The 16,241-nt window shown below is 40.7% G+C and overlaps 1 protein-coding gene across 7 annotated transcripts in view; it reads left to right on the top strand.

Annotated features, from left to right (window-relative positions):
• Window positions 1–16,241, top strand: part of tle2a (TLE family member 2, transcriptional corepressor a) — a 50,109-nt gene that overhangs the window by 25,351 nt on the left and 8,517 nt on the right. For 3 of the 7 annotated variants that reach the window (XM_028026792.1, XM_028026785.1, XM_028026787.1), the window contains 8 exons: window positions 5,656–5,719; window positions 8,903–8,947; window positions 10,850–10,912; window positions 12,593–12,697; window positions 13,229–13,445; window positions 13,817–13,833; window positions 15,055–15,150; window positions 15,579–15,623. In XM_028026792.1, coding sequence (XP_027882593.1) covers window positions 5,656–5,719; window positions 8,903–8,947; window positions 10,850–10,912; window positions 12,593–12,697; window positions 13,229–13,445; window positions 13,817–13,833; window positions 15,055–15,150; window positions 15,579–15,623 — 652 coding nt within the window. The remainder of the gene's footprint in view (window positions 1–5,655; window positions 5,720–8,902; window positions 8,948–10,849; window positions 10,913–12,592; window positions 12,698–13,228; window positions 13,446–13,816; window positions 13,834–15,054; window positions 15,151–15,578; window positions 15,624–16,241) is intronic. The other 4 variants (XM_028026788.1, XM_028026790.1, XM_028026791.1 and 1 more) reach the window with 3 other exon arrangements.

The raw sequence follows: 16,241 nt of genomic DNA, 5'->3' as shown, positions 1-16,241 counted from the left end.
ATGCCATTTTATTCTTAATACCAACTGGTTCTTGTATCTTTTACTCCTTCAAAAAAAGATAAATAAAGCATTTTTTCCTCTTTCTCTGTTTAATTGGCTAACCCTACACTTGTTGCCAGTTTTTAATACTTGACATCTGGGGATTGTTGTTCAGCACTGGAGCTTTAGTCCAGTATGTACACACAAAGCACAGATTGAACAGGCACTGCAGAATTGTGCATGAGTTTTTAAGCATTTGATGGAACAAATTCTTCAAAATACTTACATTGTGCCAAGTTTTAAGCTCAAAATCTGTCTGATTGTAGAGTTGACACAAAGCACCTTATCCATCTATTTTCTTTGCCATCTGCTTTGTCCTGTTCAGGGAGACAGGGAGGGCTGGAACTTGTCCCAGCAAACAGCTCACAGGAGGCCATTGCAGCCAAGTGGACATGACTTGTTGATCAATGTCAATTTAGACTGCCAATTTGCCCACCATGTGTGTTTTTGACTGGAAAATCCCAAGGGTACACAAAGAAAACCCACACATATATTGGAGAATTAAAGACCTCCAGCATGTATCTCATGAGAAAAACTGATGAAAGTTCTGGTACCTTTTTGACGAGACATTGTCCAGTTGGTATTGAGGATTGTTGCGTGTTTAAAGAACAGTTTCACACCAGCTAAGTTGTTTCTCGTTCCGTTCAAATGGTTAAAAGTTCTTTTGATAAAATACTGGAGTGACTGGATGGTACTATAGAGTACACCAGTGTTATCATTGCCTTACTTATTTCTGTGCATTGCTGGTGAGAGGGATGGAAGAGGGCTACTACAGTTTTTATCACATTTTGTGACAAATTTGGTTGTTGGAAAAACTCTTCTGGTTTGAGCGTGGAAACCAAAGACCAGCTATTCTCTGCTTGTTTTTCAACCCAATGTTTCTCTTTAAAGAGCAGAACTACAGAAGAGACATTATTTTGTCACTGCTATTGAATTTCTAAGTTAATTCAATATTTTTTTTAACCAAAATGATCAAAAATAAGAACTGTTGAGGATAAAAGAATTGCACGCTGTATTTTAATGGTAGTATGGATAATTGCTGCTCTCCTGCTTTTCAAACAAAAGGAATGAGATTTGTTTTTGATACTGTGTTTTATGGTGGTATGAATACTGTTATACCATGAAAACCTGGCATTTTTACTCAAGGTTAAACTGTTGGAAACTCAAGGCAGCTCATGCCTACCCTGGGCAGATTTGACAAATGAGGCAAAATTCATTACAACCTTGCATATGGACAGTGTTGAATAATATGTGACCATTATTATTTTTATTTAATTTCTTGGTTTTCAACATTGCCACCTAAATGCTTATGATGGGAAGATGAAGGATGAAAGAACATGGAGAAGAAAAAATTTTCAGGACAAATAGATGTTTTTTTTTTGTTTGTACTATATTTAGGAGAGGATGCTGTTGAATCCTACATTTTCACTTATCTCCTCTCAGTTCTCTACCTTTAGTTAATATTTAATTAGATGTATTTAGTTGAGAGTTGTTTAGTCTGTTTTTAACTTGAGGCATTTAATTGAGATTTGCTTACACACAAGTAAACGTCACAGTGTACGTGAGTGAAAAGTTAGAAGACCAATTAGTCTGCTAATGAGTTGGAATAGGCAGATTTTCTTAAAATAAATAAATAAATAAATAGAAAATCAATAGAAATGTGTGATTTACAGATGTGTCTTTAAAATAATCTTATTGGTTTGGTCAGCCACATTAAAGTCTTGGTCTTATCTGGGTGTGTTCTTAACTTGATCTTGGTTTAGGTGGTTTTGACTGCAACACCATTTACAGGCTCCTGTTTTCCTTTATACTGTCCAATTATTTATGCCAGACAAACGTCTTCATATAGAAAATTCCCTTTTGGAAAATAAAATAAAAGATTTTTCAAATTAACATGGGATCTCTTTCTCTTACTGAATGCACCATTTTAAATGTTTACTACTTTTTTCTCAAGGAATAGAATTAGCTGCTTCTGTCTGCAGGCTTTCATTAATGCATGTGGGCGTTCTCTGCTGTTTATTTAGCAGCTCTCTGTCTATTTGGCTCTATATATACTTGATATATTCTAATTTTTGCCCAGTTTCTATGTGCTTGTGTTTATATTCTGCATGATGCTATTGTGACTATCCGCGTGCATTTGTTGATGCCCCCATAGTGTGTGTGTCTGTGTATAGTTGCTGTGTGGTACTGACAGAGCTGTCTGGCTGCCTGCAGATTTGTAGCACATTCAGCTGATCATCTTATCTCCTGTCACCGCCAGTGAAAGATTGGAGCGTCCAAGCCTACCACAGACACACACACTCATGTCATATCTACTCTTGTGTCTTTGTCCTGCTCGCTCATTCAGTCTAGTTTCATCCCCTATTTGCTGTCTTTCTCTTCGTTCTCTGGAACTTCTCTCCCTCCTCTCGGTAAATGGTGCTCTGCCAAACACTAATTATTACAGGCAATCACTACAACAAGAAATATCTACTTCCTACTTGCTTCTCGCTTCCTCTCTCTCCCTCATTTACTCCCTCCATCTAAATCTTTTGTGCTCCCACAGTCACATAATGGTTACACACTCCCACTGTAATTTCATTCCTTGAAGTCCATTTTGTGAGGAAAGGTTATTGCTTTCTTGGTGCAACCTGCAGGTCTTTTCCTAAGCAGAAGAGCTGTCAGTCTGTGGGTGGATGTCTATACATTAGCAGTGCAGCTTTCTAAAGCTGTTGTCCAGTGCCAAACACAAATTTTTCAGGTATAAAGGGAGATTTTCTGTCTACGACTCATGTTAAGATTTATTAGCTAGAAACTAAATGTGCTGAATCAAGTGGGTTTTGACATTGGACATTTTAAACATGCACACGAGTGTGTGTGCATGTTCTTGAGGATGCAGGTACTTTCTATATAAGAGATTTCCAAAAACATTCTGTCAGCATTTCCAAATCCAGCTTCTGCCATGCTAGACAAAATGATAAAACAGAGCAACTTTGTTGTGCTATGCTTAGCCTACGAATAATACAAAGTGTTGACAATCTGCCAAAGCATAGAGCTCAGGGATCATTTATAAAACACATTCTATGCATTTTAATTCGGTGTTGCTGTGCAGACACTTTAGTTTGGTTTTTGTCCTTTTCATTCTGCTTCATCAACCAGTTAAAATGAGTTAAAATAATCATGTTAATTATAATGGTAGTGACAGAAACTAAAAAGTTTTCCCCTCCTCTGGCAGCTAACTATCTGGTGACTAAGTGATCGTTTAGTTGGACGTTTGCGCTGTGTAGAAGGTTCTGGTTTGTATGATGTTAGCTGGTGGTTAGAACTGTTGCACTACAATCATTAAAATCATGGTGTCTTTATACTCGGCAGGACAGTCAAAAATGAAGGGGTCAGTTGCTCCACTTTACAGCTCAGTAGGGTAGACAATCACAATAAGAGCTTTAGCCACACCAAATGCATTCTGAGCTTTAAATATCATGTATTAAGGATGGTTAAACAACTTACAGTATCATCTCGGCTAATGCTCAGCAATAAGTAATATATCGTTATAGATTCAGGATCAATATCAATAGAAAATATGATACAAAGTTCAATAATTTCACTGAACTCCGGTCCAGAACCCCACAGCACTCTGGGGGATGTAGATGTAGGAACGTCTCAACTTCTCATAACCAGCTAAGCTAGGTGAGTGGCATCAACTAACTCACCTCCTCTTTGGTTATCTAGCAACAACCTGTTGAGTGACTTGTGCAGCAGCAGTTTCAGGTTTTACCTCTGTGTCTCATAACTGCTTAAAAATAAATTGACAGTGTTGAGTGAATGAGTATATCAGCTCAACAGGAAACTGAACAAACCAGAAAGGTGACTAACGCTCATGTCTAATCAATAATTATCTGTCAAACTCTTTATATTGTGATACATGGGACAACAGTGGAGACAGTGGTAGTTTGTCCCACAATCAGAGGGTTTCTGGTTCGATTCCCTGTGTCTATTTGTCTCTAGATAAGAAACTTCACCCGCCTTGCTTGCTGGTGGTGGTCAGAGAATCTGGTGGCGCTGGTGCATAGCAGCCTCGCCTCTGTTAGACTGCCCCAGCGGTGGCTACTATCCAGTAGCTTGCCACAATCAGTGTGTGAATATATGTGTGAATGAAGTATGACATGAATGTAGAGTAAAACACTTTGGGATCCAAAGAACCTGATAAGAAGCACAAGTCATTTACCATTTACGTTTCTCAGTCAGCCTAATCTCAGTTTGTAAAAACACCTGGTTTCTCTGTGCATTTTTAAATATGATTTATTTTTCTTCCTTGGATTTAATTTGTGGAAAAATTAAGTGTACTAAAATATTTAGTAACATCAGTAAGTTGTCGTCTTAAATATTTGTAACTTCTGCATTATTTAGATGGAGAGCAGTGTGTGCTCAATATGTGAAGTTGGGGGAGTAGTCAAAGCGTTTCAAGTTTTTTAATGTTATAAATTGGGGGGAAAAAAAGAAAAAGAAACTGGTTGCTCCACACAAACCGTTTCACCAGTTCTCAGCCCAGCTGTGAGAAAATCCTGAAGAAAGCCAATTCCACTGTAATAAAATCTGGAGAGTGGGTGTGGGGTTTAATTCTCGCAATACTTCTTCCACCACCTCCTCCTTACTTGTCGTCCTGCTTCTCTGCTTCACCTCCCTTGTCTGCTCAACTGGCTGGCAATGATAAATGAGTCAATTATGAGCATGTGCGCACGCGGCACTAGAGGAAGGGAGCGGACGGGGACGTTATTACCTGTTGCGGCTGGGGGTAATGTTGCGGTATTAATCATATTCTAATTTTCTCCCACCAAACGACCCTCTTTCCACCCACCTCCAGTGTCCCACCTCTTTGCAACAACAACCAACCCCCCGCCCCCACCTTCCTGTTACTTACCCCCACATAATCAATCAATCTGCTACCTGCAAACAAGTTGGTGTAAACTGCCAAGGGCCCAAATGTACTGGCTTGCTTGGGAGGGAGCTTGGAGGTGGGGTGCAGCAGAGAATTATTTTCGAGGGAGAATGAGCAGGAAACGTAAAGGGGACGAATTTATGGGTCTGGACCTGGAAACGCCTAACTATGGGTCCAGTTTTTGCAGGACAGCAGCTTTGGATGCAAGAAAGAAAAACAAATCTTTTCTTCTCTGATTTTCTTATTTGCTCCACTTAAAGCTGAAGCTACAACTTGAATTAAAAATTCAATGTGAATGAGGAGCAAATTGACACTTAAGACAGAAGGGTTTGCAGATAATTAGGAAAGCAGTCAAATGGGAAAGAAGGTCCATGGATGTACTGAAAGTTGTCCAGAGAGAGGGAGGAAGTGCGAGGAGCAAAGAGACACCTTGGATGTGCCTCCCTGCAGTCTTGGCTGGGTTTCAGGCTCCAAGCGTGACTTTGTCTATTTCTGCTCTGCTCTGAGGTGATAATGGGCTGTCAGCACTCCAGTCACCCTGCTCCCTCCTCCCCAGTGAGGGATGAAGGGACAGAAGTGTAAAGGGGAGGGGATGAGAATAGGGCTGGAGGAGTAATTTGTTATGTCGCTAATTGCATTGTGTATTTTTATTCGGAGGATGATACACCAAACAGTTTGTTTTCTGCTCTCCTCTGTTGCAGTTTGAAACTGGAGTGTGAGAAACTGGCCACGGAGAAGACCGAGATCCAAAGACACTACGTTATGGTGAGACGCCTCTTCCAAAAACAAATGCAGTGCCAAGTCACAGAAATCGCTTTCAACTGTTTGCCACATAGCCAAAGAAAAAATTAAAGATTGAAATTTCAAATTGGAAAATGCATGCACATGCAATTATTTTGTCTGCTTATCAGACAAAATCAATGTTATGATCCAGCATTTAGAGCAGTTTTACTTTGTTTCAAAAGATTATTCCAAATACTGTCAGAGCAGCAGTAGTAGTTCTAAGCATTTTTAAAAAATGTAATCATAATCCACAATGTTACTATATGGCAAAGATGTGAATCTTTTTTTTATTGCATGTATGTAGGTTTATTTTCCAGAATTTTTTTTTTATAGATGAACTAATGAATGATGTAGCAACAGGATTTTAAGATTAGATTAGTAATTTGTTGAACAAAGTTCCCTGAAGTTGGTCAGCACGCTGTCACTTAAAGGTTTGTGTGTGTTATGATAATCCCATCTAGAGCTGCGTTTAATCGCAGTAATCTTTACAATGGTGTATGAAAAACTACAACATTAACTGTATGTGTGCAATACAAAAAGTGTTACTTAAACTTTTTGGCTTCCAGTCAACTAAATAAGAGTTGAAGAAAACAGAGGCACCAGCTCTGAGTTTAAATTCTGACACCCATAGTCCCTGGAAGGACTAAAACACTTATGAGAGAAGTACATAAGTGTAATATTAAATATTATCCCTCTTTGTTTTTTAGTACTGTAAAAAGTGTGTTAAAGTACATGTTATGTGTTGCTTATACTAAAATGAGTTGTTGTCGTTGGTATTGCATGCATACATGGATTGGTTCCTCGAAGTTTGTTGCCCTTGCTGCTGTCAGATAAAGAGGTTGGGACACACAGTACTGGAATGAGAGCTGTACTAAGTTCAAACAAGCCAGTTTCAATATGTTCATGCATGGTTCACATAATGTCTGCAGTCCATGTTTTTAAAAGTGATAAAACAACAGGTTTTCATAAAATGAGGAGAACTATAATAATACAAGGAATCGGCAGCTCCTCAATATTTTCACATTCTGAATTATGTTGCACTTTATTATTGATATCTAATTATTTTCTGTGTATTACATTTTACAGAAGAAAAGTTTTCACTTGGGTTGATTTGCATTGTTGCCACAATTATGGCGCTGAAGTTTTCCAGAGCAATGTCATGAAATCATAGGGGCAAAAAATGCACAAAAGAACAAATATTCTGACATGTACTCAAGCAGTAGATTATTTTTTTCTGTATGAATAAGGGGCCAAAACCCTTGGTCCATCTTTGATTTTTAAGTCTGCCGTGCCCTCCCCATGCCAAGTCTTGATTTACTTGTGATCAGAGCCAAGAAGCAGCACAGCTGACAGAGTGCGAGCTGCCCAGAACCTGCTGTTCCAAAAAAACAGCTATGTGGCAATCCTGGCATGGAGTCTAAGCTTGTGAGGGGGAGGAGATGGTAGCTGGCATCGGCTCTTCTTTGCCGGCTGATGATTTGGAGTAGTTTGGATGTTGCTAAGCAACAGGCGAAACTTGGCAAAGAGCTGTTAGGCGGAGCTGCCAGGGAAGGCATCTTTTATGGAGGCTTAGAGGCAAACACACACAGACAGAGGAGTGTGTGCTCACTCGCATGGCTTGATTTAAAACATACTCGCACCAAAGCATGCAAAGCACATAGGTGAACACGCCCACACAGTTGTAGACTTGTGCTTGAAACACAAACACACACACACACGCACACCCCACTCACTCACGCACACACACGAATATGAATGCTGACTGCCAGGAGAAATATCTGGAGACAGGGGACCCCTGCCATCTCCTCTTCCAGCCTGCCAGCCTGTTTTGGCTGCTCCACTGCCAATCTCCTCTCTCCACTACCAGCCTCACTGAAAAGCAAATGTCAGCCTGTCACTTTTCAAAGCATCTGACTTTAAAATGTTCTCCTTTTTGTCCATCTCTGAGGAAAGAGAGGCATCCTCAGCCATCTCCGTGGCATTCATCTCCTCCGGCGTGTCTCGCAGCTCCTCATGCTTTAAGATAAAAGCAGCGGTCCAGCGGCTCACATTAGACCCGATTATCACTGTAGTTTGTCCAACCACAATTTCAGTGCATCAATTTGTATTTCTGGCTTAGGTTGAAGTGACACTAGAGTTGCTTCAGTGCCTCTGACTTCAGCAGTCGAGGTTAAATTAGTGGCGATGTGCTTTTAGGGATATACGGCACCTCAGAGTGCATGTGGTTGCAGTCGGATGTCTCTGGCAGCAAAAAGTTTCCACTGGTTTGAATTTTTTTCTCTGTAGTTTTATTTGGAGCAGTTTTGGATTTGATCATTATTGACAGACTTATGCAAAGCACAAAATCTCTTTCCTTAATATCCTGTTGTCTTATGGGTAAGCCTAATAAAGGTTTGTAGAAATGAGCACTCACCTGTTTTACTACATAGTGATTATTTTTTTTGTCATTTTTGGGATCGGAGGCTCAAAATGTTCTGTGACTGTGCTGGCGGTGAGGTTGTTAAAGTCTAATTTGTTTTCCTTTGCGTCTGTCCTATTCCTGTCTGCTGCGCAGTTATGCTCACGAAGTGTTTGTATCTAATACAACATCACAAAAATGCAGCTTGGATGAAAGTACCTTAGTTATCATAGCAGAAACATCAGCAGACTGTTTGCTCTTCAGCTAACTCCCGTCTGACTTGCATAGTTTATATTGTATGTAGACCCTTAACGCATATTGGCCTACTAGATATTGCATCATAGCAGTCCTTTGTGATGCATATTGAAATTTCAGTGATGCTTGCAAATCAAGATATTGTGCAGCTATAACTGATGCACAAAATGACTATCATATTGGTAAAGATTAAATGGTATTTGAGCACATCTTTGGAGTTAAGCTCTGATGGGAATGTGTTTTACTGTGACAGTTTACAACTACGTTGATGATTCTTTGTTAATCTTGGGCTTTTTAATCTAAGCTTTTGGCAATAAAAGAATATCTTTGTTAACTCTGTTTTATGGCCATTTTAAACTAGAACGATGAAACTGTAGGCATCTTTGTTTTGGCAGTAAATGAATAATCACCACTTCATATCTAAAAACCATTCAGCACAAAAAATTATTTCGGTCCTATTCTTTATTTTGTATAATTATGATCTTCTCCTAATCTTCTCCTTTTTGTTTCAGTATTATGAAATGTCCTACGGCCTTAACATCGAAATGCACAAACAGGTGAGTCATCTCCTGGTCTGCTGCTTTGCTCCGTTTCTCCTAAAACTGTATGTTTTTTTTCTGATTTCTTTTATCCTTTGACTGACATCCTTCTCAGCTCTGAGCAACTCTTTTTTTCCAAAAAAGTGTGCTTTTCTTTCTCTACTGCTAATCTCGGTTTTCTGAAGGACTTCTAGAGCATGTTTGCACTGCGGAGGCGTTAATAAGATCCACAAACAGAATTCATTTCTCCACCACAGCTAGAGGAGAGTTCTGCCCTTCCCTCTTGCTCATCGTTAATCCCTGTTTGTTTCTCCTGTCATTCCTGCACTGCTCCTCCCCCCATCTTTCTGCCTTTTTTCTTAATGCTGTTGTTTCTTGATCTCTCCTTTTTTTATTATTATTATTTACACTCTCCATGTCTCTTCTCCTCTCCATTGCTTCATTGATTTCTCCGTCTCCTGTTTGTCTGCATCCCCTCCTCCACCTGGGCCTCCATCGCAGACATTCAGTCCATGCTGAATTTCACTTTAAATCAGGTCACTGCCTTCCTGCTGTCTACTCTCTATCTTTCTCCGCTCCCTTTCTTCATTTCGCCATCTCAATCTCTTCGCTTTTGACGTGCCGCCACTGCTGCCTTTCCCCTCCTCCCGCCTCCACCCAGTCTGAATCCCCACCCCACCTCCTCCGCCTTTCTTCTGTTACTCTTTTCTTCATTTCTCCCCTTCAAACGCATCCGTCCTTCGACAGTCATTTCCTCAACCCACTGTGCCCCCATTCCTCCTCTTTTCTCTCCTCCACCCCCTCTTTTCATTTCCCCTCTCCCATTTCATCCTACCCTTCTATTCTCCTCCTGTAGATTGCTCATGTTCTCTCCATTTTCTCCCCCTCTCCTGAAGATGTCATTTAGTAGCTGAAGTTCTCTAACAAGAAATCATTGTGTCTCCCTGGGGGTGGGAGGCTTTTGGATTCAGAGAATGGAGGGAAGAAGGGCAGGGGTTGGGAGTCCAATGGGGAGAGATGAGGCTAGTCAGAGCAATGAGACAGGAACGTAAGGGAAAAAAAGAATTGGAGGGAGGTGGAAGGAGGGGAGGAGTTCAGTCCAGCATCAATAAATCACTTAAGAGAGGGAGGCTGAGGGTGTGTGTTTGTGTGGAGGTGGAAATGCGCATGCATTCTCCCACACACAAACACAAACTTCAAAGAGTAGCTGCTGTCAACAAGATAAACAGCCTGCAGCCATAATGATGCTGTCATGATCTCTGCATGCATATCATTACTGGCCCTAACGGCCTCGTTGGACCAGCCACCAAACATGCTGGTGTGTGTCAGAGCTAACACCACAGTGATAACCGTCCGGATGGTAAGGAAGAATGGATAAATGGAGGGATAATGGAGGGAAAGTTTGCTGCTGGCGATGTTTTAGAGTGTATCCTGGCAGACACACACACCCACAGAACAAAGAAGAAGAGACCTTCAAACCCAAAAACCTTCCACCGAACGGGGAACACACACTCACAAAACTGTACATGCATAAATGCAAACACACAGAGACAAAACAGACATGCAGAGACACACACAAGATGGGGTTTGTTGTGTCTTTTCTTCTTGTCTTTGTGCCCACACACACACACACACACAACCTCTCTGTGTGGGCTGGTTGTGGCCACAGCAGATGCTGTCCATGAATATTTTAGCCAAACTCTCTGGCAGAGTTTCCATTTGCATGGACCAGATGTAAGCAGCTGAAATATTTACCACTCCGGCCCTGGGAGAAGCAGGCCAAGACTCTGTGTGCGTGTAACCTTCACGTCTGCATGTGTGTGCGTTTCTTTGTGTACATGCTCTGTCTTGGTGGTGTGATTGTTTGTGTGTTTATTCATCAAAGTGACAGTATCTTTTTTTTTTTTTTTGCTCTTTCAGACAGAGATTGCCAAGCGGTTGAACGTGATATGTGCTCAGCTCATCCCCTTTCTGACGCAGGAGGTGGGACACATACACACACACCCTGACACGCCGACACTCTGCATTCAGTTCTCCGTCTCTACTTTGTGACAGGAACCCACACAAAAGTGGCCATGCCCACATTTATCAATATCTGTCACACATGCACGCACACACACAGAACTGCAGATGGACATGACAGACCGGTGTGCCTCCATTTAGACCAAAGAGCAATATTTTTTAAGAAAAGATGCTCATCGAAGGGTTTCGTTCTACACTAATTGTTTAAGTTGTCATGTGTTCATTGAAGCACATCTCAACAAATTTAAAGGTTCAGTAATTCAGATGAAAAAGGGAAACTTGGGTGTTTTCATTAAACGCAGCATTTCAAGCGTTTATTTCTGTTAATTTTAGAGATTACGGCTTAAAGCAAATTACAGTAAACCCCAATTTTATTTTCAAATAAAATTATAGTCATACTTAAGAGCAGTAAAGGTTGATGTACAGAAAAGTTGGTCTAAATAAATCTAATACAGAGTCGGTACATATTTGGGATTCCTTTTCATGAGTTACTGCATTGGTGCTGCGTAACGTGGAAGTGATCAGCCTGTAGCTCTGCTGAGGCGTTCAAGAAGCTCTGGTTTAATCGCAGCCTGTCTGAACTGTTGGGTTTGGTGTTCCTCATCTTACTCCATAGATTCTCTACAGGGTTCAGGTCCGGTCAGTTTGCTGCCCAATCAGAAACGGGAACACCACTGTTATTTAACCAGCTTTTGGTACCAGGCGGCGTGTGTGTGGGGGTGTGCGCTTCTGGGTGTGTGTGTTTGGGGTGGGTACCAGCTACTACTGGAAAATAAAATTGTACCTCTATAAAACCAGCCGGTTGATGGAAGCGTGACGTGTTCTAAAGTTTCCTGGTAGACAGCTGAGTTGACTTTGGGCTTGATAAAACAGAGTGAACCGACACCAGCAGATGAAATGATGTGGAAACTTCACACTGCACCTAAAGGAACGTGGATTCTATTCCTTTGCATTTTTCCTCCAGAGGTTTGCTTTTGTGTAAAATTAAGACTTTGAACCTCTTTTGCAACCAGTATTTCATCTCCTTGTCTTCACTAAGATGCTTCTGATTTCCAATGATTGGTTTACCGGGAGGAATGCTGTGGTCCTAGTCCATGTCGTGGATACGTCTGTGTTTGCTGAAGAACAAACTGAAACTTTTTTCCATGCCTAGTGAATCCACCCTAAGCTCTTATATATGCTGTGCTTCATAATCCTTCAAACCGGGTCCATGTTGCCTAAAAAGGTTTTTCTACCACACTTTTTCCTTCCATTTAACTTTCCATGAATGGTCTTTATGAGCAGCTAGCTTAACTTGCTGTAATTTACTTTCTTTAAGATGGCTAAACCATCTCCTTGATTGCTTAAGACATAATATGGGCAGAAATTTTTTTTGTTAAAATTGTTGTTTTTAATTAGTCAAATGTTATTTCTATTCTTGGGTTTTAATTAGCTGAAAGCCATAATAATCAAAACTAACAGAATGAAGACTGGAATTTTGCGCCGCGTGTAATGAGTTTATAAACGAGCTTTACTTTTTGAATTGGACTTCTGAAATTAATTATCATTTTGATGATGCTTTAATTTATGTAAATGCTCCTGTTTTTATGTAAAGTTATCTGACTGTAAGTTGACTGGTTGACGTTCTGGTTTGATCTGCAGCACCAGCAGCAGGTGGTCCAGGCCATGGAGCGCGCCAAACAGGTGACCATGGGGGAGCTAAATGCTTCGATAGGGGTACGTGGGCTCCCCCCTCTGCCTCAGAGCGTGTGTACCTTATACTCCCATATTTCGTTTTTCCTCCTTATTTCTTTTTTGTTTTGTAGCACAAGCCAACCTGTTGGCATGTGCTACATTTTAAAATGTGCTGACTTCATCGGCACATTATTCGTTTTCAAACTATGTTTATCAAAAACGCAGATTTGATTTCAGACCTCACTCGAGCATCAGTTCAAGAAACGTGAATGCTCCCAAAATAAGTACATTTAAATGTTTGCTGGCATTTTTGCAAACATTGAAACATTTTTCCTTTCTATTTATTTCAAAACTTTAATCAAAATTTTGTTTTTAATCAAAATTTTCACCACAGGGCTGTTAATTGTGCCACTGCTTTGACCTTGGCATTTCTCCTTATGTGCACATCGCAGCAATTAGTTCCCTCCTCCTCCTTCCTCCTTTTCTTCTTCTTAATTACTTCCAGTGAAACCACTTCCTCCACTCCTTGTAAGTCACCCAAGTTTCTCTCGTCTTTTCTTTCTCTCTTGCTCTCTGGGTTTGTATTCATTTTCCCATGTGCAGCAGCAGCTTCAGGCCCAGCACCTCTCCCAGCACGCCCAGGGTTTGCCAGTCGGCCCACACCCATCAGGACTGCCCCACCCCGGTCTGGCACTTGGCGGAGGGTCCGGCCTGCTGGCCCTGTCCGGTGCTTTGGGAGCCCAGCTTGCAGCCAAAGATGAGAGGGCACACCTGGAGGCGGCGGCGGCAGCCTCCGCCGCTGCAGCAGAGCACCACAGAGGTACGCTTTAAATGAGGCGTGACATTCTTTTTGTGTTGCAGAGCTTAGAGTGTTGATGAATCCAATGTTCAGGCAGGAGCCAGACGGCATTTTTGAAGCAAAAAAAAAAAAAAACCCACAATGCTGATGTAGGAGGAGAGTAAGCATTAAATCTTGGTGTGGTTGAATTCTGATTGATTTTTCCTTTGGAGCGCTGTCAGGACCTAGACATAGTTGCTGGTAATAATACTCCTTGGGGATATTTCTGCACATTGTATGAAGTTACGGTAAATAACTTTATGATTATGTGCATTTCTTTGTCCTTTCTCGCCCTTACTGCATTGCTGCACGCTTCCTGGATGTGATGGACGTTTTATTCCTCACCTGAACAGACCGGGAAGCCGGACCAGTGAGTGCAAATTACACCCCCACCTCACTAATGATCACTTGTATGAAGCACTATCATACCTTCCCATTGTTTTGTTCCACTAATTTTCATAGTGGGAATCCTGATCTCAATTGGGGAACTCTTTCCACAAATGCTGGAGTTAAAAAAGAGCTAAAATGTCACCCCTGCTTATTATATCTATAAAATGTTAGACAAAAAGTTGATTTAAAAGTTCATTACATTGCCTCAGAAACGTGTTTAAAATCCTTGAACCTTTCTATATTTTGCCTCATTAAACTACAAATTCAGTTTATGGAAATTTTATGTGATGGAACAACACACCGTTTAGCGAAATTGTTTCTCCCGTTACTCATTTCCACACCAAGAGGTTTTATTCACAAATTAACCATCATCTTAAGATAATTGGTGGTAGTGGAATCTTTTGAGGAGGATAAATATTTAACGCAAAGCCATATATCACATTTCCTCCACTTCATAATCATACACAACTTTTTATTGGTCTGTCACGTAGATGTTATGGTTGTAGCATGAAAAAGGGTCAAAACATTTTTCAGGAAATACACAGAATATTTTTGTCCCTTTAAATAAGCTTTTATATTATACAATTTCAAAGTCCGTTTTGTCTTTTTTTCCACTTCATTTACGCTTAAATTTAACTCTCAAAATTTTTTTTATTCTATCTTTGCATACAGAACTTGATTTGTGTAGTTGTCGAGGAGCTAGATGCTAAAATTTGCACAAAATAATCTAACAATGTGTGAAAAAATATATTCTAAAACTAGTCGGGTAAAGTTAAAAACACAAGGTCACATCTGTCTCTTTGACCGTGTTTTGAAACTTTCCTGTTTGGAGCGATGTTATTCCACAATGTGCTCACATTTGTTTTCAGCTTTTGACTTTAGCTCACTCCCTCTCCCATCTTCTGCACTGCTGTTAAGAAAACTCTGCCTCCCGCTGCTTCCCTCAGTGGGCCGGCCAGTCGATGCAGCCTAATATTCTTTCACATTCATCTCTGCAGCTCATGAGCCTGACATGATTTATGCACTCCCCCTCACCTCATTATCACCCTCTTCCTCCCTTTCCACCCTCACGCCCTTTCTCCTACTCCTCTGTACTTCCTTGCTTCATCTCCTCCTCTGTATAATTCCTCCTCTCCATCCTTCATCCTCACGTGTACAAACGCTCACTATTTTTGCCCTATTAACCCTTCCCTCTCTGCAGAGCTCCCTCTCCAACGGGGACAAGGGGCGCCCAACAGACTACCTCAGCAACGGCAAGAAGAGGAAAGCTGAAGAGAAGGAGTTCATGACAGACTATGTGAGGACACTTTCATAACACTCTTAAATGTTTGAGTAACTGCAGGAAAGTTTCACCCAACTCCTCCAATTCAAGTCAGATAAAAGACACTGTGTCTTTGTGCAGTGGAAAACCAGCAGACTTTGGGGAACTGCCCTCTTTCTACCTAAAATATTTACAGTTCTGACTCTCTGTACTGTTTTCTTGGAGTAACTGTGGAAGATCACATAGTCGAGTGAGTTTTAGCCAATTATGTTGCTTGAAAGTAGAAAGTCATTGATTTGAGCCTTATTTACCATACACTGTTACAATAGTATAAGGGTTGATTACATTTGTACTGCTTGTTGTTTATCTTTACTTCCTGTCAAGTTTGTTTGTCTATGCTCTCTGCATACAGCAGATAACCTAGGAGTATATATATTTTTTTATTATGCCCTTTTCTCTCGCAGGGCAGCGATGCGGATAAGAGCGATGATAATTTGGTGGTAGATGAGGTTAGTAGGCGGCCGCCGGCCTCTGTTTGCTTCACTTGACCGCTTTCATCAGCATGCCACGTGTAAACACAGCCAGCAGAATTACATGAATAGGAATAATGATGCCCGCCTCTGCTTCTGCCTGACCTCATTTAGACGCACATGCATGCTCAACGCATACAGGTGCACAATCTGAGCTGCAGTTCAAGCAGCCTGCGGTGTTAAACATAAAAAATAAATAAAACATGCATGTACAATCCTGAAAAATATGGTTTTCACATTTGCACAAATGAAAAATAGAATTAAGGCAACATTTTACTCTGTTTTGAAATGTCTTGAAAAGAGGAATTTATCTGATTAGTTTTTTAATGTCTTAAAAATCAAGTAATACTTAATGAATTTTGTGCTTTTTACTTTGATATGTATTTCTATTACATTTATCTCTGATTTGGCAAGACACACCTCTGTTCTAGCTTTGAGTCTGTCTGAAATTAGGTTGTTAAATTACTGACTGAACATGCTTTTTGCTTCCTTTTGGACTCTTGACAACTTCAGATTCAGGTTGAATCTGAAGTTACTAAAACCTGCAATAAAAGTGCAGGTTTTAGTCATTTCTACAAATCGGATCATGACTCTTAA

The sequence above is a fragment of the Xiphophorus couchianus genome, chromosome 9 (assembly GCF_001444195.1).
Source record: "Xiphophorus couchianus chromosome 9, X_couchianus-1.0, whole genome shotgun sequence".
In the NCBI taxonomy this organism is placed as follows: Eukaryota; Metazoa; Chordata; class Actinopteri; order Cyprinodontiformes; family Poeciliidae; genus Xiphophorus; species Xiphophorus couchianus.
This window is presented reverse-complemented; position numbering and strand designations above follow the sequence as displayed.